The 24,473-nt window shown below is 41.5% G+C and overlaps 1 protein-coding gene across 1 annotated transcript in view; it reads left to right on the top strand.

Moving 5' to 3' along the window:
• agbl1 (AGBL carboxypeptidase 1) overlaps window positions 1-12,908 on the top strand; it is a 110,814-nt gene extending 97,906 nt beyond the window's left edge. The window contains exon 27 of the mRNA XM_078256184.1: window positions 10,412-12,908. Coding sequence (XP_078112310.1) covers window positions 10,412-10,709 — 298 coding nt within the window. The 3' untranslated portion in view covers window positions 10,710-12,908. The remainder of the gene's footprint in view (window positions 1-10,411) is intronic.
• Window positions 12,909-24,473: the final 11,565 nt, after the last annotated feature.

The following is a 24,473-nucleotide window of genomic DNA, read 5'->3' on the forward strand; positions in this document are numbered from 1 at the left end:
ACTGTATGTAGATGCACATATATACGTCAGTCATTTCTGGTTAATTACGGACATCGTTAGTGATGATACCAGGGGATCGGTACAGAGTGATGTCACTGCTTATCAACGTTCTTTTATGAAGTAGAGAGTACAGGGTCTCACCAACACAGAAACCATGCTCTGAAAGAAGAATCATTTCAGTGTGTGTGTGTGTGTGTGTGTGTGTGTGTGTGTGTGTGTGTGTGTGTGTGTGTGTGTGAGTGTTTGCAGTGATTGATGTGTGGATCTAAAGTGGAGCTGAATGGCTTCCATTGATTCTCACACAGTCGTTCAATCTCCCCAGAGAGCTTTGACAGCACAACGCTCACCTCAACACACACTATCTGCCGCGTTTCGTGTTTCTTGTTTCTTGTTTAAGTTCATCTAATTATTGGAGTAGCTTTTTCATCTGTCTCTCTTTATCCTTTCACTCGCCTCATACTATGACATTTACCAATTCCTGTGTTTGTCTGCTTTAGTCTTTGTGTCCATGTTTGCATTTTTCTCATATTATGTCTATCCTTCATTCATTTGTTCCTTTCTGGTTGGCTCTAGTCTTCCTCCTGTGTCCCTTGTCTAACATGACTTGGTCTAGGTGTGCTGCATGCTGTCAGAACAGCTAAGCAATATTATCCATAAAACGTCATCTTAAATGTGAATGAAGGAGGATGCATCACTGTTTTCTTGTCGTTTACGGATATTTAAATGCTATGCTTGCAGCATTTATTGCCTTGGACTTAGATGTCTGTCTCTCTTTCTGTCCCCTGTGATAGAGGGCTATTCTCTTTCATAGTTTCATAGTATTTCAAGTATGGCGTGTCATACTGTGACTGATTGGTGTGTGTTTGGATGTGCCGGACTCCTGCACCTCACTCTCTAGTGTGTGTTATATACACACTGCAGTGATGGAGGTGACAGGATTTTTCATGTTATTATATGGCTCTCTGTGTGTGTGTGTGTGTGTGTGTGTGTGTGTGTGTGTGTGAGTTTGTTTGTCCTGGCGTGGATAAAACGGAGATGTGTGTGAGGGACAGACACCAAAACACACCAAGCACACATAATATCCATATTTATCAAGAACAATTTCTTTAATAGCATAGTAAATATTCCAGTGCAAGAAACTACATCATACTTACAACACTCTGTTTTCTTTCTGTCTGCTGCATTTGGGTTTCATGCCATTGTCTGTTTAGAGTCTGTTCCCATACCTCTGGACGGATAATACACACATCTTATGATAGAACTATATCTTGCTGTTTGTAGCAGAGGAACTCTGGAGAGTTGAGCTCTAGTTTTAAAAGAGATATTTGTGAAAGGAAGAGATATTCAGTAAGTCCTATAGCTGGGACTGAGTGTGAAGTCAAGGCTCTCTCGTTCTCTAACTCTGGGTTTCTGTCTGGGTTTCTGTCTTTCTCATACATACTCTGTCCGTCTACACCACATACTGTCTGCCCTTATCTCTTTTTCTTTTCTCAGCCCGTGTCTCTCTTGCTTTCTGTCTCTCTCTCTCTCTCTCTCTCTCTCTCTCTCTCTCTCTCTCTCACTGCACCCACTGGATCTTCTCCCTGTCTTTGATCAAACACTGTTGGCTCAGCACTATGATCCACAGACAGCCAGGGCCGGAGACCTGACGCCTGCTGTGCTCCGTGGAAAACAGTTAGCTGTGCCCTCATATTCTCTTTCAGCTAGTGAAATATATTTAAGACGAGCATCTCTTTGTCAGATAAAACTAACACTGTATTATGATCGGATTCACACTATGATTGCTACAATTCCATTGTGCTGCTGTTTATCACTAAGCAAGTCACTGGAGTCTTCATACAATATTCATAGACAAAGCAGCAACTTTCATATTCATGTTTTTCTCTAAAACACTGTGATGGTCATGCAATCCTCCACATGACCCCTCTGAGCGTAAGGTGATGCCATCCAGAGGACAGCTTATGGAGAGTCTTAAAAGGAAAGGGTTCATCCTCTGCCGAGCGGGCAGGTGCTTGATATACTAAGTGGTAAGCTCATTACATTTTGATATTCCTTGTATGTAGGTGGAAATGTTGGCCTGATAGTGGCAATACAGGAGAGGTCAGCATGACCTCAGATGTGGACACACACACACATTACCTGGTGGCACCTAAACATGCACTTAAAGTGCCCAAGACGTGGGTATTCAGATAGACCCATGGTTGTTAAAGCTGCAGTGGGCAGAATGCAAAAAAAAGCGAGGATTTGAAGTAGAGTGAGACCTCTTCCTGCAGCTCTCCCCTCTTTGTCACAAGGTCAATGCAATTGCAGTTCAGCAATTGCTCTCTCTCTCTGAAATGACCAGAGGAACGGCCAAGGTCTCCCGTGATGGCTAGATTTTCTAAAGCCTGAAAACAGACCAAGGACTAGGGGCTGAAGTCTAGGTTTCTCTCAGACCACTTGAATTACAATATGCTGAAAGAATTGTATGGAATCCTTGCTCAACGACAGCAAAAATAAAGTGCCTACCCCAGCTTTGAGGCTGTCAATACTCACACCAAATGCTTGCTCTTGTGGAAATTGTGTCCTGAGATAACTTCTGTTAGGATCTGACACTATAAATACAATTGCATTGAATTGAATTGTGGATAATGCAATGGACCCTCTTGTGGTCAACAAAGCTGTCTGTTCGTAGAATTTGTCATCTCTAAGGGAATCACTATGCTGCTTTTTAGTTTTAGGGTGAGGGGTGTGCTTTTCTTTTGGTTGGATGGCTGCTTTCTCTGAAATGTGCTGTGGATATTCATGCTCCCCATAGGATGAGACATAATGTGACCCCTGACCTTCCTGCAGTGTTCCATTAGGCCCAGCCACTCTCAAAACATGACACTCACCTGAAGACAAACTAACTAAACTAACAATTACATTTAAATGTAAGCCCCCCTTTCCCATGACTGTTCTCCTTATCTACCGGCCCCCTAAACCCAACTCTGCTTTCATCCCGGAAATGTCTGATCTCCTCACAACACTCTGTACTACCTCTGCCAATACCATAATCCTGGGAGATATAAATATCATGTCGACACCCCCTCATGTCATCCCCGCTGCCGATTTCCTTCAGATGCTAGACTCCCTCAACTTACAACAACATGTTGATGTCCCCACACATTCCAGGGGACACACACTCAATTTGGTCATCTTTAACTCCACCCCCATCAGCAACCTACAGGTTTATGATCTTGGTGTTTCAGATCACATGATCGTGTCAATGGAGCTGCCCTTTCCTTCCCCCCACATCAAACCAAAGCGTCAGCTCCATTTCAGAAAACTGAAAAACATCAATGTGGATGCCCTGGCCCTGGACCTTCAACTTCTTCTCTACTGACTTCTTTTCTGTTGCTGACTGTGGATTTCTACAACCAGTCCCTATGACCTCCACGCCCCCTTAACATCCAGGTCAGTCTCATTCTCGCGCTCAGCACCCTGGTACACCTGCAAGCTGCGAAAGATGAAGGCAGCTGGGCGTGTCCTTGAGCGGCGGCTCAAGGCCTCTGGACTGAATGTTCACAAACAGGCATGCAGGGAACACAGGAGGGCGTATGCAGAACCTCTGAGGGATGCACAGTCCAAGTTTTATTCCACCATCATCAACAACAGTCCCGGTAACTCCAAACAACTTTTTTCAACAATAAACCACCTTCTCAAACCCCCTTACTCTCCCACTCTGAAACCACTGAGGAGAGGTGCAACATGCACATCACTTTTTTCAAACAAAAAGTTAATATCATCCACTCACACCCCTCCCAACTGCCGACCCACCGTTTGCCTGTTTGTCCAGCCCCTCTGCTCTTTCTCCATCGCCACACAGGAAGAAGTGGAGAACATCATCAGAAAAATTAAGCTGTCCACCTGTGCCCTGGACCCTTTCCCTTCAGCCCTGCTGAAGGCCAACATCTCTGCCGTCTCTCCATTCATCACCAGGATCATAAATCACTCCCTCCTGGTCGGCCATATTCCATCTGCGTTAAAAACTGCTGTCATCAGACCTCTACTGAAAAAACTCACTCTGGATCCAGAGGTTCTCTCCAACTACAGGCCCATTTCTAATCTTCCATTCCTGTCAAAGGTTCTGGGGAAAACAGTTGCAGCACAACTTCATGATCACCTCAAACTGGTGTGTCTGGTTTACGCCCTGGCCATAGCACAGAAATAGCCTTGGTCAGGGTCACCAACGACCTTCTGATGGCAGCAGATACTGGTTCCCCATCTCTACTCATCGTCCTGGACCTAACAGCTGCTTTTGATATAGTAGACCACAACATCCTCCTCCACCGCCTGCAATACACCATTGGATTCTCAGAAAATGTTTACATCTGGTTTATCTCATACCTGACCGGCAGAACCGAGCACGTCGCCCTGGGCAAAGCCAAATAACACACCCACAACGTCACCTGCGGTGTCCCTCAGGGCTCTGTGCTGGACCCCACCCTCTTCTCCATCTACATGCTCCCGCTTGGCAAAGTCATTAGCAGACATGGTATATCATTCCATTGTTATGCTGATGACACACAGCTTTACCTCAGGACAACCCCCATTTCTTCTGCTCCCCTGCCAACATCCACACTGACCACTTGCCTGGAGGAGATAGAGGCGTAGATGAAGCTCAACTTCCTTCAGCTGAACAGCTCCAAAACGGAAGCCATCTTAGTTGGCACACCACATCAGCTCCGCCTATCCACCATCACTAGTATCACTTTCTCTGGCCAAAACATCTCCCTTTCCACATTTGTCACCAACTTGGGTGTTAAAATGGACCATCAACTCACCTTTGACACCCACATCAAACACCTCTGTAAAACATCATTCTACCACCTCAAGAACATCACCAAACTCCGTCCAGCACTCACCCTGGCAGATGCAGAGAAGCTCGTCCACGCCTTTGTTTCCTCCAGGCTGGACTACTGTAATGCACTCCTCATCGGGATCTCTGGCAAAAGCATTCAGAGACTACAATACATCCAGAACAGCGCTGCCAGGATCCTGATGAGGGTGCGCAAGCATTATCACATCACCCCCATCCTGAAACTGTCTCCCTGTCCCACTCAGAATTGAATATAAGGTCTCCCTCCTCACCCACCAGTGCCTTCATGGACATGCCCCCCTTTACCTACAGAAACTATTTACCCCCCAGACCTCCTCACACACCCTCCGGTCTGCAACCACAAACACCCTCCAAGCCCCCAGAACTAAGCTCTGCAGCATGGGTGATAGGGCCTTTTCATCAGCTGCTCCAAGGCTGTGGAACCCCCTCCCTGACCACCTGAGGGCCCCACAGACTACAGATGTTTTTAAATGAAACCTAAAAACATATCTTTTAAAAAAAAGCTTTTTACTAAATGTATTTTATAGGTTTTCCTCTTAACTATGTATTGACCTTGATCTTTTTGACTTGATTTTTTAATTGCATTATTATATGCTCTGTAGCACTTTGAGATTGCTGAAATGTAAAGTGCAATACAAATAAAATGTATTATTATTATTATTATTACAATTAAGCCAGAGGCTGTTTCTTAAAGATGTGCGTCTCCCAAGCAGCTCAAACCACCAACATCAAATTAGGACTTCTTTATTGACACAGAGGAAAGTTTTCTGGAACACTCTTCTCCGTGTAACTTCATTTCCAGCTAAGGCACAGCGTGTACAAACTACTGGCTCTGATATCACAGCTCAGAGGAGGAATTAATAATGGAAAAAAATATCAATCCAATCCAATAAATCAGAGTGTAAACAAAGCTGCCTTCAGAGAATCACCATTTGCATTGTACTGACTCATTCTGTAGACAAGCTTCATTGCCATTCACAACACACACACACACACACACACACACACACACACACACACACACACACACACACACACACACACAATGAGTTGCTGTCATCAGTATGCTAGACATACACTCTCTGTTCCTTCTGTCTCTTTCACTCCTGCTCAGTCAGTCTCTCTCCTCTCTTCCTTTTTCTCTCCCCCCTCTCTCTGCATCCCTCTTTCCTTCCACTCTCTGTTTTCTCCCTCTCTCTTCCTCTGTCTCTCTCACGGTAAGATGAAGATCAGTGTGTGTGTCACATCCTCTCTGTCCCAACAGAGTCCCAGTGTGTCTCTACATGCTCTCCCAGCATCCATGTGTGTGTGTGTGTGTGTGTGTGTGTGTGTGTGCGTGCGTGCGTGCGTGCGTGCATGCATGCGTGTGTGCATGCGTGCGTGCGTGTGCGTGTGCGTGTGCGCGTGTGCGTGTGTTTAATCAGATTACTTGTTACCGGGGCTTTCTGTCAGCTGCCAATCCCAGCAATTGAAGCTGAGCTCAAGGTCTCACTGTGTGAGGAGGACAGACCCTGAACATTAAATATATTCAAAAACTATGCAGCACGTTGTTAGATGTGTTCAGGTGTCCATCATTACAGATGCAGCTTGTTCAGACCCACACATTTATTAATTAATTAACATAGGTCCCAAAAGTGCCCAAAGATATGGCAGGTTGAGTTTAAGGGAAATATGTAGAGAATAATGTTAACTGACATGTAGAATATTTCAGTTGGATGGAATGTGGTATAGTTTATGATTGTACTTGCACTTTATGATGCAACATTTAAAGTCCAACTGCAGTTGAACTGTATGTTTGTCTTCTGCTAGACCATGAAGATGTGTTCTGTAAGTCATATGCCCTGCTTTCCTCGGAGAAATAACCAGTACCCAAAAGGGATGTTTGCTATTTTGTGATTTGATGTTGGCCGGAGCTGCCGAGGCTCAGCCTGCCAGCTCAGCAGGCAATGTACACCTCAGGGACGTCACTAGGATTTAAAGACAGGGGGTGCTTAGCCCCCAGGGTATTTATAACTTGCGTTTGCAAAATCTTTTGCACTTGCATCTTTTGTTACTGTTTTAGAGCAACACTTATGTCAACAACCAGTCAATAAACCAAGATGTTAACAAGTAAAAAGTGATAGACATATCCTCTTCTTCCATTTCTACTCCAGAAGTTACTTTAATGTTAGGTTTTAGACACATCAAAGCTGCATGGGGGAATTTACTTAGGCCAGACTTTGCGCCTGATGAGTTCTTCTGTAAGCAATGACTTAAATGCTCTCTCTCTGCTCATGTAAATGTGTGATAAAGTAATAGCATACTATATCTAATTCCTCTCTCTATAAGATAAGTTGTCCAAAGAATGCTATTTAATTATACTAATTACTGTAACTGTGCTGTGGATTGGTTCAATCAGTGTCATAGTAGAACCCAAGAACCAGAATTTTAAGGTCATTGTGAAATTTGACATCACAAGTTTGAGCGTTTCTCAAATAAAGATAATTTATTCTACCAAATGATGTGTACAATGTATGATATAAATCAACAATTATTGATATTGATAAAGCTATTGATAAGGATCCTATTTAAAGTGGCTACTGTCTAAATATAATAACCTGATGGTGGAAGGAATAACAGATTTGGAGTAACGATTACTCTATGTATGTACTGTATGTAGGATTGCTTTCATTTTATTTTTACATGTGTATCTGTGGGTATATGCTCATGTTTAGCCTAGTCTACATTTAGGCAACATCTACATTACATTACATTAATTTATCACAGCCAATGAATGCAGAAAGTTAAGTTGGTCAGAATATAGCATATATTGTAATTATAACTAAATCATTTAGTTTAGGCTATGCCTTAGTGCTTAGACCTGCCAACAAATGCTTATTGTTAGAAGAAAACAAAAATACCCCACATTTCCTTAGACCTATCGACCACTACTAACTTCAGTCAGAATCAAGTGCCCTGCCAATCTCCTGCTTCTCTTTCTCTCTGCTAAAATATCTTCCAATATCCATCTGCTCAATGAATTGAAGGATACACCGGTACAATAGCATTAACAGGGACCCTATGACATTTAGTTTTCAGTGACAACAACATTCTATGGGGACTGATATTGTTGTAGAATACTATAGAGATCGGCTATATTATTGTCAATGAATAAAAAGCTGTGGATAGCTTGCTAGGTTAACTACTTCTTGTATTTCTCGTTCACTCTAGCTAGACTACTGTTTTTACCAAACCAAAAAAGCAAACCAAAATATCTTACAAAAAACTTACAATTTCACTCTGTATCACTCACTACGTGTAGCTAATCAATCTTCCTTCACCATTCATCTGCGTGTGTATCGGTGTGTGTGTGTGTGTGTGTGTGTGTGTGTGTGTGTGTGTGTGTGTGTGTGTGTGTGCGCATGCAGTAGCGAGTTCACACCAAAGAGTAACGACGAGACACACCAATGCAACGAGATGGTGCATCATCTTGATAGCACAACGACTCTTTGTACTTCTGTCTAACTTCCGACTTGTTCGTTATTTTGTAGCTGGATATATATCATTTGTTGCGTCTAAATATGAATGGGGATAAGGTTAATGATAATGAGATGCTTGATACAGTTGTAGAATCTTTGATTCTCTGCTTTGCTTTAATGCCGCTTGGCTCTCTTCAGTAGCTAACTCTCTACCTCGCTCGTCCACATACCGTTACCGTGCATGTGGGTGCTCGTTGAGCCTCTAACAGCCATTTCGACCATCTGACATTTGTAAAAAATAATTAAAACAGACACACTATACATTGACACACACAGATGAATGGTGAAGGAAGATTGATTCAAAAATCTAATTATTATTGTTGTTCTTATTATTATTTAGGGGGGCTTAGGAACATTTTAGGGTAGCTTCAGGACCCCTAAAATAGGCCTAATGACATCCCTGGTACATATACAGGCCCCTTCAGAAAGTTGTCTTTTCTTACAATAATACAAATGTTTGAGACATTACTTTTGACTTAAAGTGCCCATATTATGAAAAAAAAACACTTTTTCTGGGATTTGGGGTGTTCTTTTGTGTCTCTGGTGCTTCCACATGCATACAAACGTTGATAAAATCCATCCATGCTGTTGTGAGTGAGATACGGTTTCTGAATGTGTCCTGCCTTCAGTCTCCGGGTGAGCTGTTCAAAATCGGCGTGGCTTGTGACGTCACAAGCCGAAACGAGCTGGCTAACTGCAACCGTTAGCTCGTAGCTAGCATGCTACCTCGTTCTCAATAGCAAAGCACTGCTACAACACACACAAGTTCACCATAATCTACAAAAGAACTACTTCCATGTGTGCCCTCATTTAGAAGTCTCCAAGCTAATCCTGCCTTGTAACTGACAGAAGGTGGAGAAACAGCCTTTCTTTTACTGTCTATGGAGCTAGCTAGCTGACATGATCTACATCTGAGCTACTGCACATGTGCGAGTGCAATCAAAGATAGTACAGAAGAAGAAGACGAAAAGAGGTCTCACTCTGTAGCTAAAACAGAGACCAGGTGAAAAGAGGATCTGCAGCAGTGAGAGAGAGCGGTGCAGTACAACACAAATATGGTGTTTTTTGAAAATTAAACCATGTAAACCTATTCTGGTACAACCTTAAAATACAATTATGAACCTGAAAATGAGCATAATATGGGCGCTTTAATGATATTTCAGTTTATGTTTGAACTACTGCAGCAGGAGTTACTGCTCATTCCCTGAGAAAAGTCTAATGGATTCTTAATTATTGAAAGAACTATTCAACCTGCCATGTTAACATTGTTATTGTGAGCATTGTTAGCACACTGATGTTAGCATTTAGCTTAAAAAGCATCCCTATGTCTGTCCAGCCTAACAGAGCTGCTAGCATGGCTGTAGACTGGTGTTTTACTGGAAGCACTACAAATGCCATAGCAGGAAAATGTCCCAGTAGGTCATAACAGTGTGACAGCCAACCAGCATGAACAACACCAGGAGTCTGAAACTCAAGCAGCTAAATGGATATCAGCCATCATTCATTTTATTATGTACACATGTTTACACCCGTTACCCCTTTTCTACTGTGGCATGTCAAAATGTCAGCAGGAGACAAAGACCTGCATGAATCACATAAGGGGGACAGTTAAAAACTCAGGCAAAAGAGTTTTCACCTCTGAGGACTCGTTGGAGATTTGAACCCTCGTCCAAAGCCAGAATCATACCCCTAGACCAGTGAGCTAATAGCATGTGTGCTATCTCACTTCAACATGCATGTCATAGTTCATATCTAAGTCTTACACATTCCAGACTATTAACACTATAAGTGAAATGTCTTTCCTCTTCCTGTCAATTCTTTGTTTTCAAAGTGGAGAAAACAGGAGATGTAGAATGTCTGACATCCCTATGACACGATAAGAAAGAAACAAGGAAACTGCGGATGTCTACATGGAATAAATAACTCTTCACATCATTATTGCTAATGTTTTCTGAGGAAGGAAGAGTATTCACACAGCATGTTTTAGTGAGCACTACTTAACGTAACATAACTCTCCTCTTCTCTCATGTAGCTGTTTTGAAGATGATGAGCCTCCATGTGTTGAGGAGATTGAATATTCCACAGACTGTCCCACACTCAAAGGCACTGATCTGGATTCAGATGTCAACAGCAATATGGCCAGTAGTGACGAAGAGGACGAGGGTGACGAAGGAAACAGGAGAGCAAGACATGGACGAGGCAGCGTTGGCCAGTTGCAGCAGTCGAGCACGAAGAGCCGTCTCTTCCCTCACCCGATGAGACAGGTCTCCAGCGAGGCCCTCAGTGAGAAGAGAAACTGTGTGAGCATCAATGGACAAATCATAAGTTAAAGGAATATTTCTACATTTCTCTACAGTTCTTCTCTAAAAGGTCTTCTATCATTGTAAGCTTTCCTCCTTGGAGCTCAGCAGGTGCATTTGAAAGAAAAAAAAACACCTAGGTAAATGACACACAAACTAAACTACGAGTGGATAACATATCATTTCTCTTTTAACCTTAGAGTAAAGTGTGACCTTAAATTCAGGCTTTAGAGAAGGAAAACACTACTCTACACTAAAGTCTGGCTTAATAGAACAATCTCGGTTCACTCACTAGCTTTTTGTGGTGCATTCATCTCCATCTGATCAGTCCATGGAGTTGCTGAGTTATCATGGAGATGGATATGGATACTTGTGCCTGCTCCACCGCTTGTTAGACATGAGAGGAACGACAAAGAGCTCCGACAGCACCAGAGCAGCTGTCTTTACACACGACTGTAACTGTTTATAGACAGCATCCTACCACTAATTCATCACGTGCCTGTAAACCATCATCGCACTGATATGTCATTGTTAAACATCAGAAAGATGATTAGTGATTAATTTATAAAGCTCATATTGAAACAGACTTTACAAAGGGCTTCACATTGCTTTCTCTTGTGATCTCTGACTGCTTCATCTTTACTTGATTGGTGCCGACATGGATTGCGATGTTACTAAAGCTAGTGGTGGCATGTGACTGGGTTCCCTCATTTTCCCTACATGACGTCAGCAGATTAGCCTCTATGTCGGGAACTCTAGCCCTGGGTAGATAGTACACAGTGGCTGCGGATGCTAGTCTTAATCATGTGGGTAATGGAGTCCCCTATTACTAGTGATGGCCAAATGAAGCAAACCATTTTCTTTATTTTATGAGCACACTAGATGGTGTTTTTGGTTTGAAGAAAAAGACTCAATTCTGTGTGCTTTAAAAACGTTGTTGAGTAGAGAGCGCCATCTAGTGGGCTTAGAAAATAAAGACAATGAAGATTCATGAAGCTTCATTTGGCCATCACTACCTATTACTAACTTACGTTGTATACTTAGCACGATGTTGATGATGGTGTGTAAACAATTTAATTAATTGAGTAAAAATGACAATAAATTCTATGAAGTAATCGATAAATCATCCAAGTTAGTGGCCCATTAGTTGATCGTCAGCATAAAATTATACTTTATATATAAGTATAGTATACTTTATTATACTGGCTTTTCTCTGAGCTTCTCCACTGCTCCTCATGGTCTTGGTCATGGTCAGCCATGTGATAACAGGTGGTGGTATATAGACAGGGAGTGTCAAGATGTGAGGTTGAAAGCAAACGAAAAGCTCGTAAGTAGATCTAGAGTTAAGATTTAGTTATTCCACATATTTATCCCGAGTGTTGACCAATGACTATTGGCTCTTTGAAGGTCAGCATATTCCAAGTCTTTTCTTTGTTGGATCAGCAGTCTGATACACCATTTCCAACACACAAGTCTAAAACGTGTATGACCTCCTATAGACAAATACTGTAGTAGTGAAAGAAAGTGACCATTTCAATCAGACCTGAACTCACATGAAGTGTGGAACTTGGCTCTTATTGAGGAAAGCTAACAATGCAGTCATGCCTTTTTTAAAGCTGAAAAACAGGCTACAGTTTCCAAAAGTCCAGGATGGTAATCAGCTTCTAAATGATTTATTAGCAACTGGTCACCGCAGCAGTATTATAAGATAGTCTTAATAGGGTGGATTGTCTCATGCAACAAATAAATAAGCCTAAGTAGAATGAACCCATTCCTATAGGAACATACACACTACATGCTAACTACCTTTTTCTTCAGAAGAAAACAACTCCAGTTAAATTTAGAAGGGTTTCTGTAGGAGGGTTTTACTTAGCAGCGATAAGGAGGGTGCATTAATTAATAATCCTGGCCAAACACTAGTCCTTGTTAAACGATACTATAAGTGTGCAATAGGTATTTCTACTTTATGATAGCTGAATTTGTGCATGGCATATGTAGGTCATACAGTGTAGGGTGGTGCTGTGATCTTTTGTTTGTGTAACAGTTAAATGTATGTGTTATGATCTAGATTTGATAAGATATATGTAATTTCCATTGACACTCATGGAAGATGTGAGGCACTTAGAGTAAATGTGTTTGTCTTGTGGATCAGATGTGAAGTTAGTTTTCAGTAAAAATTTGAACATGTTTGTTGATTTAGTCGTCACTGCTCAAAAACATCAATTTCATTACTCATGTAGATTTTGTTAACAGAAATTATGAATATATTCAAAGTTGTTATATAAATACATACCATAATGTTTTTTAATGAGGAATACAAAATATTGACAAGACAAAACAGACTATGAAACAAAAACTGTAACCCTCCATCTGCTGAGGAAGATCATGTGATACAATGGAAAGCTCCAGAACAGCTTCTACTGTAAATGGACCTTGTGGTGAGATTGTTAAATGCTGTTTCTGAGGTCAAGAATGACCTTCCAATATCAGTACAGATACATACTTTTTTTTAAGAAGTACAGTTTGTGGAAAAAGCCATGTGTATGTTGTTTTAATGTTTCTGATTATACATACTTGATAATATGTCCAATGCTGGTTTTGTTTCAAAATACATTTGCAAATCATGTTTCATGTCTGGATGCAGCACTTCAAATCCCAAAAAATCCAAACGCTCACTTAAAAAAAAAAAACAGCATTTGGTATCAATCAGTCAGTTTGTGGCCAATTTTAAGTCCCAGTTATGGAAGAAGTTTTCTTAAGCTTGATTAAACTGCTCAAACTTGTTTTTGACTAAAACCAGACTGTGACTGCCCGTGTTGTGTGTATATTTACTGCGCTGCATCACTTCATTGCCTGACCTTGATTGCAGTCGGGCAGCCAGATTTGGACACCTGGGCGTGGGGAGTGTTCCACAGGCTGTAAAGGCCCAGGTTCCAGTCTCTATCTCTCTCTTTCTGCCGGCACCTGCAACCCTTTTCTTTGGTTAAGATAATTTGTTACTTATATTTTTGTGTTCTTTGATTTGCAGTCTTTTTTTGTTATAATAAATAACTTTTTATTCGACATGTTGGGTCCGTTCACATTGTTGTCATGGCCAACGAGCCAGTTTATAACGAGACTACATGTCTCATCTTTTTCTATAATGAGACTTAATAGTCCAGAGTTTTAGTTGTTTAAAAATGGACAAAGAATGATTAAGTTGTCTGAATACAACTAAACCTCAAATGGACTTTTGATCTCTTGACTAACTGTCTGACTCTAAAAATAGCCTAACAAACCATTGAGCACACAGCATGGAGGGTAAGTCACACCATCCAGTCTGCAGTGTGGTATTTTTAGATGCAAAGCACCTCGTGAGTTCATAATCTCAACCCACTCTGGCTGGAAATGATCCACGAGGGGGGAGTATTCCACCTCGGTCAGAGCAGCAGTCTGCAGAGCATTGCCTTCCACAAGCAGAGAAACTAACAGCTGCTAACACATCATATGGTACGCCTGTACCACCTGACAGCTCGAATCAAATAATAAATGATAAAGGAACATCATTCTGTCATACAAATCTCTAATGGATACATACTGATGTTAAAATACAATTTGGCTTGTGGCTATGATGTTCTTTTAAATATTATGTCAATTTGTCATTTTTCTTCACCTCATGAACATATATGAACCAGGTATAAAATAACGTTTGACATTAAAGGGGTACACATGCAAGTTAGTACTGAAGTTTTATAAAGTTGATGGACTTCCAACAGAATAATTAAAGAAACAGTAGATAGTAGTCAGGCCAGGATTTATGGCGGAGCCATGATGGGCATCTTCCCATGACCCAGCCCATAGCATTGGCCCAATCACATCTTTAAACCCCCTCCCTCTTTGGGCTCAGTGCCTTTATTAAAGGTTCAGTAAGTAACTTTAAAAAAATGTTTTTGTCATATTTGCTGAAACTATATCCTGATACATGAGACAGATAGTCTGTGTTAACCCCATATTCCTCTGTCGTCCCAAAATGCTCCTAATGGCTTGTGCAAGTCGAGCCAGAGCCAAGCACCACTGACTGGCCAGAGCAAACATTCTCATTTTACAGTTTAACAATAAAACATGTTTCTGAAAACATTTGAGACGAGAAATAGGCAATGCAGTAACAGAATCTTGATTCATATGTGATCAATCAATCAATTTAATTTTTTATTCATAATCCTATCAGCTCCTTCAACTTGTGCACTATTCATCATAAAGCAAAATGTGGCCGTCAGATTGGCTCACAGAAACATGTACAAGCTCTGAATAAGAAACTCTTAGATTTCCTTATTGAACTTTCACTAAGCTTCATTTGAATTTGTCTCAAATACTATCCTTAAACGTCCAGTGTGTAACATTTTTAGTTGTTCATTATCAAAGTCTTTAATATATGACATTTCTCCTCGGTCATGGTTGCTTTATATACTTACTTTCTGTGTCCACATTTGGATATCCTTTTACTGTTTGGCTACAGTAACCCAGGTTGCCCAGAAGAATTTGTTTAAGCTCCATCCTATCTCATCTCGGTGGTCCTATCATGAAATGCCAACAGGCCGTGGACTTTATGGCCGCCATCTCCCAGTATGACAAACACTCTGTATCTTCATATGCCAGGACACAACATGGAGCTCATCAAGCTAGTTAGCTCTGTGGAAAAATACACAGATAAGGACTTACTGAGTATTGTCCCAAGAAGATTACTTTTCCCCCAGAATTGGCTGACCCCATGTTCTCATTACACTGATTTATTAGTGTAATAGCCCTTTAATCCCAGCCAATACCAGGGTGCCTCTCTAACCCTCTTAAGGCTTAGCATAGCAATATACCAATGTACACACATTAAAACAGCAGGCATATAGATGGTGTGTGTGTGTGTGTGTGTTAATTAAATGAGCACATCTCTCTCTGTCTGTCTGTCTCTCTCTCTCTCTCTGTCTCTCTCTCTCTCTTTCTCTCTCTCTCTCTCTCTCTGTCTCTCTCTCTCTCTCTCTCTCTCTCTCTCTCTCTCTCTCTCTCTCTCTCTCTCTCTCTCTCTCTCTCTCTCTCTGTCTCTCTCTCTCTCTGTCTCTTTCTTTCTCTCTCTCTCTCTGTCTCTCTCTCTGCTCTCTCTCTCTCTCTGTCTCTCTCTCTCTCTCTCTGTCTCTCTCTCTGTCTCTTTCTTTCTCTCTCTCTCTGTCTCTCTCTCTCTCTGTCTCTCTCTCTCTCTCTCTCTCTCTCTCTCTCTCTCTCTCTCTCTCTCTCTCTCTCTCTCTGTCTCTCTCTCTCTCTCTCTCTCTCTCTCTCTCTCTCTCTCTCTCTCTCTCTCTCTCTCTCTCTCTCTCTCTCTCTCTCTCTCTCTCTCTCTCTCTCTCTCTCTCTCTCTCTCTCTCTCTCTCTCTCTCTCTCTCTCTCTCTCTCTCTCTCTCTCTCTCTCTCTCTTTCTCTCTCTCTCTCTCTCTGCCTGTTTGCCACTCACATTGATAGGCTATACTCCATTTATCAAGATGCTTGATAATCTATGATTCGGATGTAGTGACTATGTGTTTTTCAGTGTTGGGGAGTGACCAGTTACATGTGATTGCGTTACGTAATTTAATTACATAGAAAAAGGTAACTGTAATCTGTTACAGTTACTGGGAAAACTGTGTCATTAAATTACAGTTAACTATGAAAATGTTCATGATCACATCGGAGGTTACATATGAATATTTTCTGTTTGTCTCTTCAGTGTAAACAGATGTTGTTTCAGGGCGACTGGTGCCCAATGTCGGTCTCAGTGCAGGAAGTTCTGCTCACAGGTAAGTGTTTATGACCAGTGATAAAAACCCTTCTGTATTGCTCGGTCTGTTGTCTGACTGTTAATAATGTAAGTGTTCTAACACAGTATAGGTGTGCGCAGATGGCAGGATTGGGACCAGCTGACACTCAGAGTAACTCGACCGCCAAACTGCTTACAAGATGTTGGCTGTGATTAGCACTTCTGTTATTTGCTGACTGAAAGAGGAGGTTTAACTGTTTTTATTTTTGTTTTGGTAATCTTGTATTTCAATGTATTTCATCTTCTAGCCCTCTTTCCCTTCCCCTAAGTGGTTTTGCCACTCGTCAGACCGCCATTGCAAATAAGAACCTGTTCTGAATGACTTAAAAAAAAGTATAATAATCAGTTTATATGTTGTTTTTCATGTTGTGTGTATGCAATGATGTGTTGTAAGACGGTGAAGATGTGACAGTGATTCTGCATGTGATTGCATGGAAAGTGACATTTGTCACAGTATATAAGAAGAGGTGTATATGTGACATGGCAGTGTGTGTTTGTTTGTTAAAACAGTATAAGTCTGTGTGTGTGTGTGTGTGTGTGTGTGTGTGTGTGTGTGTGTGTGTGGTATAGATATGGGAGGTGAAGTGTTTATTCAAATTCCTTTATCAGCTGAATAAGCTAGATGAAATTGCTGCAGTCTAATCATTAAGCCATATAATTACAAGGCTGGTCCCAGTATTTTTAATGAAAGTGGCCCAGCGCGAGCTTATCAGGAAGGCAGAATGGCTCGGGGGAGAAAAAACAGGCTGGCTTGTTTTTCAGGGAATTGACTTTTAATTTGAAAGCGTTTCTCTTTGTCTCCTTTTCTCTTGTTGTGTCTCTATCTAACTTCACGTCTGCTGTGATGTGTGTCTCTCTTCTTCTCTCGGTGGGAGTGTCTGTCTGTACCTTTCTGTTATCTTCACTCACTTTACTGGCACACCTGTGTATCACTGATAATATTTACAAAGCATGACATAGCACTTATATATATGCGTACATATCGTTTTTTGTCAGAACATAAAAATCTATATTTATCTGAACAACCAGCCATTAGGTTTTCACAGTATATAATCACTGTAATTGGGTTTCAAACATGTCTCTGAAGAAAAGCCCTCTTTCAGGAAATATTAAGATTGGAGTCTTTCATCCAGTCTCTCTGCTTTATATATGAAAAGAGAACTTGTGTTTGATGAAGGAATACACCAGTTAATTCACTTATAGAGCAGGAACTTCACTTCGTGGACAGAAGCGTGAACGGTAAGCTTAAAATGTGGTCAATGCCTTTCACTTGTTTATTTCTTGTCTATGTTCTTCTGACCCACGCCAGCTAAGCTGGTGGACACGTTCAACAAACAACAACAAATCTGTCTAGAAGGAATCTCAAAAGGTCATTAAAGTTTACTGGGATCCAGTGTTTGGCCCCAGCATCACGTGATCAGCTGTTGTGATTCTGCGATCAAGTTTTGCCATTCGAACATTTTTTTATTTGAGCTGTTGATTGTGCTGAATTTATTTACTGATGTACTGATGTACTGAGAACTTGGAACATTTGGGACAAATCCAAACTGCACTGCTTTCTTCATTCTGTGTATAGATTCCCATCAAAAATGGCTGCAAGTCTTCCTGGGGTCCACACAAATAAACATTCATTTAAAATCATCCAAGAGGCATCCATAAAACAATGTGATCAAAATATTTTTACTACCTAAAATAATGTGTTTAGTCTTCAATGTGAATTTTATTTTTTACCTATTTCGGAACATCCTCTCTGCTCTCGTGTTTCACTGTAAAAAAAAATATAAATAGAAGATTCTGATGTTTGTGGGACCACTGGGTGGTGTATACGCAGCACTATTGTGCTGCTCTCATGCTTGGTGTTTTGGGCAGTAAGCTGCTCGAATATGACTAATATAAATTTGGATTCTGATCACATCATTACAGTTACTCTCTCCAAACATGCGTGCTGCTGCTGCTGAAAAAGCAGCTTTGGTCGCACTGGGTCCTAATTTGGCGCTCCAAAATCGAAACAAGGTCTACAATAAGGGCACACTCACACCTGGCCCAGTTGCCTTGAGCCGTGCCCAAGCACGATTGTCCCCCCCCTCCCAAATCCACCTCTGTCAGGCTTACATTGTTACATTACTGGACTCTGAGACTACAGTTCCGGTTCATCTGTAAGGTAAGACTCAGACACGGTCATGTTTAGCAATCACATTGATGCGTACCGTGCCTGAGTCCAACCCAACAGTCCAGTTCACACTAGTCAAACGAACTGGACTTTATGGTCACGTGCACAGTTTAGGGCCCAAGGCTTTTGGTGCATGTTCGACCATTTAAAACAACAGGTGTACTTCAAAACCCAAGTGTCAGATGCTTGCAGTGCACTTGTATGGCTTTTTCATTTCAAAATCCAATGAAACAGATTTACTTCCATACACTGGGCCTTTACGCACATTTGAGTGTTGACATGTTAGAGCAAAACAATTGGTTACTGCGTTTTTTTTCCATTCTAAAGTGGTATAATATTATAGGATTTAATCTCTTTTTAATAATTTCTTTTTTACAAAGAAATTATGATCTTTAAAATGAACACAACACTAACTCTTCAATTCAGTAATGTTAATTGTAAACATGCCATCCAATAGTAGTGATTGATCAGGCTATGTATAGGCCCAAAGTTAATGAGCCGAGAGTTAAAAATGCTCCATATTTCGGGAGGACGCTTCCTGTTGTTTCAGCTGCTCATCACACATTCACTGCGCTTGGCGCTCTGCTTCTCCGTCTCTTCCGTCTCTTCCGTCTCCTCCGTCTCCTCCGTCTCCTCAGACAGTGAGCCTTGCTGCTCCGAGAGTGTTGCTCTGAATAACCAAACGGGATATTTCAATAGCGCTCCAAATTTATGAAGAGTTAAGTTTGTGTTGACATTCAGAGTGAATACATGACTTAAGACACAACTTCCTGCAGAAGTACCTCCACTTCCTGCAGAAGTACCACTTCACGTCTTCTTTACGTTGAGTCCGGTGTTCCACTCTCTTTAGATTTTAGTTTTTGGCATTCTTGACTTGACAATTTCTGGGTGCACACGGCCCTGCAGTCTCATGGCCATTTATGGGGATGGGCGGGGCATTTACCTGCTAATAAGGATCAACTGGCACACACTTTGAATTAGCGAGGACACTAGCCCAGAAAACACAGACGGACTGTAATCAGGTTTGTAATCTGATCAACAGAGACACATATATGTGGCTAATTGTACATGAAAGTGACTTACATCTTGTCTGGATTTGATTTTAACACAGGACATTTGAAATGACAAGTGGAAACTGGAACTGCAAGCAGTTATGAAGGTGTCCAAGCCCCCCAGTGTGAATTTGGTACAAAGCCTCAGAGCATCATGCCAAACATGCATCTTACGTTTCATGTTGATAGCATTTACTGGGGCCGAGAAACTGCATTAGCAAATTTCCCATTTACATTCATTGAGCTCTGCTGGATCTGTGAACCGCGTTCACAGCCCCCTCGGGCTTGGACCCCTAATGAGGCCAACCATCCATCCATCCATCTTCCCTTTCCCGAGCCACATTAACCAGCTTCGACTGGGGGATCCCAAGGCGTTCCCATGCCAGGTTGGAGATATAATCCCTCCACCTAGTCCTGGGTCTTCCCCGAGGCCTCCTCCCAGTTGGACGTGCCTGGAACACCTCCCTAGGGAGGTGCCCAGGGGGCATCCTTACCAGATGCTCAAACCACCTCAACTGGCTCCTTTCGACGCAAAGGAGCAGTGGCTCTACTCCGAGCTCCTCACGGCTGACTGAGCTTCTCACCCTATCTCTAAGGGAGACGCCAGCCCCCCTCCTGAGGAAACCCATTTTGGCCGCTTGTACCCTGGATCTCGTTCTTTTGGGCATGACCCTAATGAGGCCAACGACACTAATAAATGCAGCAACACAACACAACACATGAGCGAGAAGGTGAAGATCAAAATGGAGCGAACATGTAAATAAATCACTGAATATGAACCAGAGTGGAACAGACAGAATACAAATGGTTACAATATAGTGTTTGCAATTTGGTGATTTGAACAGACTTTCAGCAGTGCAGCTGATCCTACATTGAGACTGTTTTCCATGCTTCCAGATTTTCATTTTCTGCTTCACAGTAGCCCCATCGTGTATTTCCCCATCTGATCCGCCTCCATGCTAATAGTCATTTCAAGCTCTGCCTGTTAGGTCTGATTTTGTGTCCACATGACGTATGACTCTGAAGATCACTATTACACATGACATATTACTTAGAGCTAAGTTGAACAGATGGAAATAGCCAGTGGATCAACAATTCTGTGGGAGAGTGTGACAAAAGAGAGTTTATCTATTCCTCATTCTCCTCTTCACTCTTTCCGTCCTCTATCTTTTCTCTCCAGTCCCTCTTCCTCCAATGTTCTCCTTTCTCCATCTCCTCCCCTCCCTCTTCCATCCTGAACCCCTCTCAGCTCCGTTGACTTTGTAACTTATAGAGAAGATAATTCAATTTCATGTTTCATTGGCTCAGCCGACAGACAGTCGGAAATAAGCTGTGGCATCCAGCTGCCTCAGGAATTATTCTCTTCCTCTCCCCTGCTCTCTCCTTCCTCAGACCACTTTTCTTTTGCACAATTCTTGCTGGTTCCTCCTCTCTCATCTTCTCCTTCCTGTTTTCCCTCACAGTCTCTCCTCTTGATGCTTCCGTCTCCTTTTCACACCTCAACTTCCAATTTTCTCTCTCGGCACTGTCCGTCTCTCCTGCATACATCTGCATGGCTCCGAAAAATGGTGCTTTTAAGCCTTTTAACCATAAGCCATAATGACGCCATCCTTAATTTCATTGCATTGTTGAGTGTTTGTAATGTTCACTAACTGCCAGCCCCAGATTATACAGGCAATTAGTATATTTTTTCTTCTATGCTTAATAAAGCACGATCGTTATTATTACCATAAAACCCATTGGCTTGAATTCTTCATTCCTCATCTCCTCCTCCGTCTTCTCGAGCTCATGTGTGTCACACGTTCCTCTTCCACATGTTCTTCCACATTTGTGTGCTTGCTGCCAAATGAGGAAACAGCAAATGGATTATTTCACCCTCTCCTTTTCTTTCCTCCCTCTGAATGGTGACAGGTGACAGATTTAACCACACTGAGGGATATTGTAGAGCTTTGGTCCTACTGGATGGAGCACATGTGTCTGGGAGACATCGCTTTTAAACTATTCATGAACTGTGCTGTGCCTGTAATCAGTGTACTATAGAACTTCCAATAAAAAAATGATATACTGTATATTTCAACACAGTTTCCAGCATTTGAAGCAGCTTGGAGAGTGCATGATTGGCTAGGATCAAGCATAGTGCTCCTCTTCGTCTTTACTCCAAGTCAAATGGTAAGATGCTATGTGTAGCATGATATTAACAATTATACAACAAGTAGATCCTACCAGACCCAGAGCCATTTGCGCACACCTCAGTGGCGTGACTTAAAATATCACTCTGACTATTTTTGACTGGCTAGATGGACGGCGACCGGAAAAACCAACAGCTACAGTGAGTTGTTAAAACCTTTCTTTTTAGTAAACTCTGTGTACACAAACAATGTTCCCAATGCTGGAGTTCATGTGTAGAGCCCCTGGTGATACTTCGAGCAAAGTCTCATGTTGTGTCGAGCCTTCTTAGTGTTTTAAAAATAGTGATTTTGATGCAATCATAGTAGTGCCCCTAGGACTCCCATTCAAAAGGCCATTTGACCGAAAACGAGAATACGGTAAAGTGGCGTTTCCGTCCTAATTATGCTTTTAAACAAAAGTTTAACTCCGGTACATTCACAAAAAGACCATAGGTTGCATTTTGGCGAGAGTTACGCTTTAACTTGTATGAAATGTGCTATAGAAATAACGTTTGATTGATTGATTGATTGATGCAACCTAGGATTTGAAACACAGTGGGAAAAAATAATTTATTTTTAAAGACCACAACTGTAAACGTGTGAAACATGGAACATTAGTTCATCGCCATTACATTCATTCATATTATCACAAAGTAACTGATGTTCATTTGATGGCACATCCATTCAAAGATCTACTGTAGCTAAGCATCTATTAGCCAATCCTATAGGCCGAGAGGCGGGTGCACCCTGGACACTCTGCCAGTCAATCACAGAGACAGACAACCATTCACGCTCACATTCACACCTACAGGCAACTCGGAGTAACCAGTTAACCAAATTTACTTCACCAGCATGTCTTCAATTAAAGTTAAAGTGGGATCATAGATTATCCCTAAACCTAGTTTAATCCTCGTTGGTGCAACCTGATTGATTGTTAGTCTAAATTAAGTCCACCTTCTCTCAAGCCAATCAGAGCGGTGCAGTAGTGAGACAAAGACATAGTAGCTGCAGGTTTTTGGGTTCTGTGCTGTGTCCTCGGGTGCTGCAAAGAGCCATCTCTCCCTCCGGATCATTAAAGTTTCATCTGATGAGGTTTCTCTTATTGCAGTTGTGTGTTAACCTGCTTCAGCACTTCCACCTGCAGCAGGGTACGTTGAACATGGTGACGTGAGGGGCTGCTCTCTAAACAAAGGAATCCAGTAGTGTGTGTGTGTGTGTGAAGTTATTTCACATGAAAACACACAAACACACACACACACACACACACACAAACACTTAACGTACTGTGGTACAGTACAGGAGTGTATTCAGGGAGCCACAGACATCAATAACTCTGGACCAGCAATTTAATTATTAATGCTCTGAATTATAGATTGCTCTGTGTGTGTGTGTGTGTGTGTGTCTGTGTGTGTGTGTGTGTGTGTGTGTGTGTGTGTGTATGTGTGTGTGTGTGTGTGTACATATCAGTGGATTTAATGGAGAACTTGAACACGTGCAGTGCACATACACATTACGATTGCAAGACACTGCAGAAAATAGCAAATTTAGCAAATTATTATTAACATTTGTATATCTTAATCATTTATCAGAAACAGTTGAGGTTTATATGACAATTTCACTTGTTTAAAGAAAGATTGCATGATAAGTTAATATCAGAAAAAAATGAAAAACAAAAACCTTTCCTTTACACACTTTTAGGACACGTTTTTATGCTTGTTGGAGGCAACAAATATAGCTATGTATGTCCATTATTTTAGTTTCCTGATAGATTACTGTCATGATATTTCAAGATATATTGTGATATGTTTCCCTGTATGATGGACCTTGGGAACTATAATTGGAAACTGCATTTCTCATGTGTACTTGCATTAATAGCACACATCTGCTTTGTCTGACGTTATACTGTATATATATATATATATATGCATGTTATATACAGCAAACTGAGCTTCATAGAGCCAAATAGACATTTTGTCTATGTCTTTCACTTCCAATACTTCCTGACTGTAATAAAAAAAGTCTTACTGTGTCTTGTTAATTAGATTACATGTACCGTAGGTTGTGCCACATGTGTTGCTGTGAAACCTGATTTAAAGACCCATGCCGTATTTAATAATTGCTCCAGAGCTCCACAACTAAAATGGCATATTCCCAACCACTCCTGTAATTACTATAATGGCATAGACCTCCACCAAGGCCAATGGTGCATTCATGTGCTCCCCGGATGGTCCCATTTCCAGAGTTGTGAAGTCGTGTTCATGAGCTTCAAGTCATGATGTGAAAACAACATGGACAAGAATATGTCTTGTGTTTCATTGCTCAGAGTATTTAAACAACACGTTGATAGCTGTTTCCAGGATTTGCGTGAAAACGAACAGCATGGAAAATGGATCAGGTGAGCCGTAAAATATGATTAGGAACTCATTCTTTTAATTATGCCAAGACCACATGCATGGAGCACAAATGCCCTACCTCGCAATGTGAATGAAAGTAAAAAATGATTTGTGTATCTGATCCACTCCAACATGTAATGGGTTCTTCTTCGGCCCATGCTACACCCTTCTACTAATTTTCATGTAAACAAGA

The sequence above is a fragment of the Sander vitreus genome, chromosome 8 (genome assembly GCF_031162955.1).
Source record: "Sander vitreus isolate 19-12246 chromosome 8, sanVit1, whole genome shotgun sequence".
Lineage (NCBI taxonomy): Eukaryota > Metazoa > Chordata > Actinopteri > Perciformes > Percidae > Sander > Sander vitreus.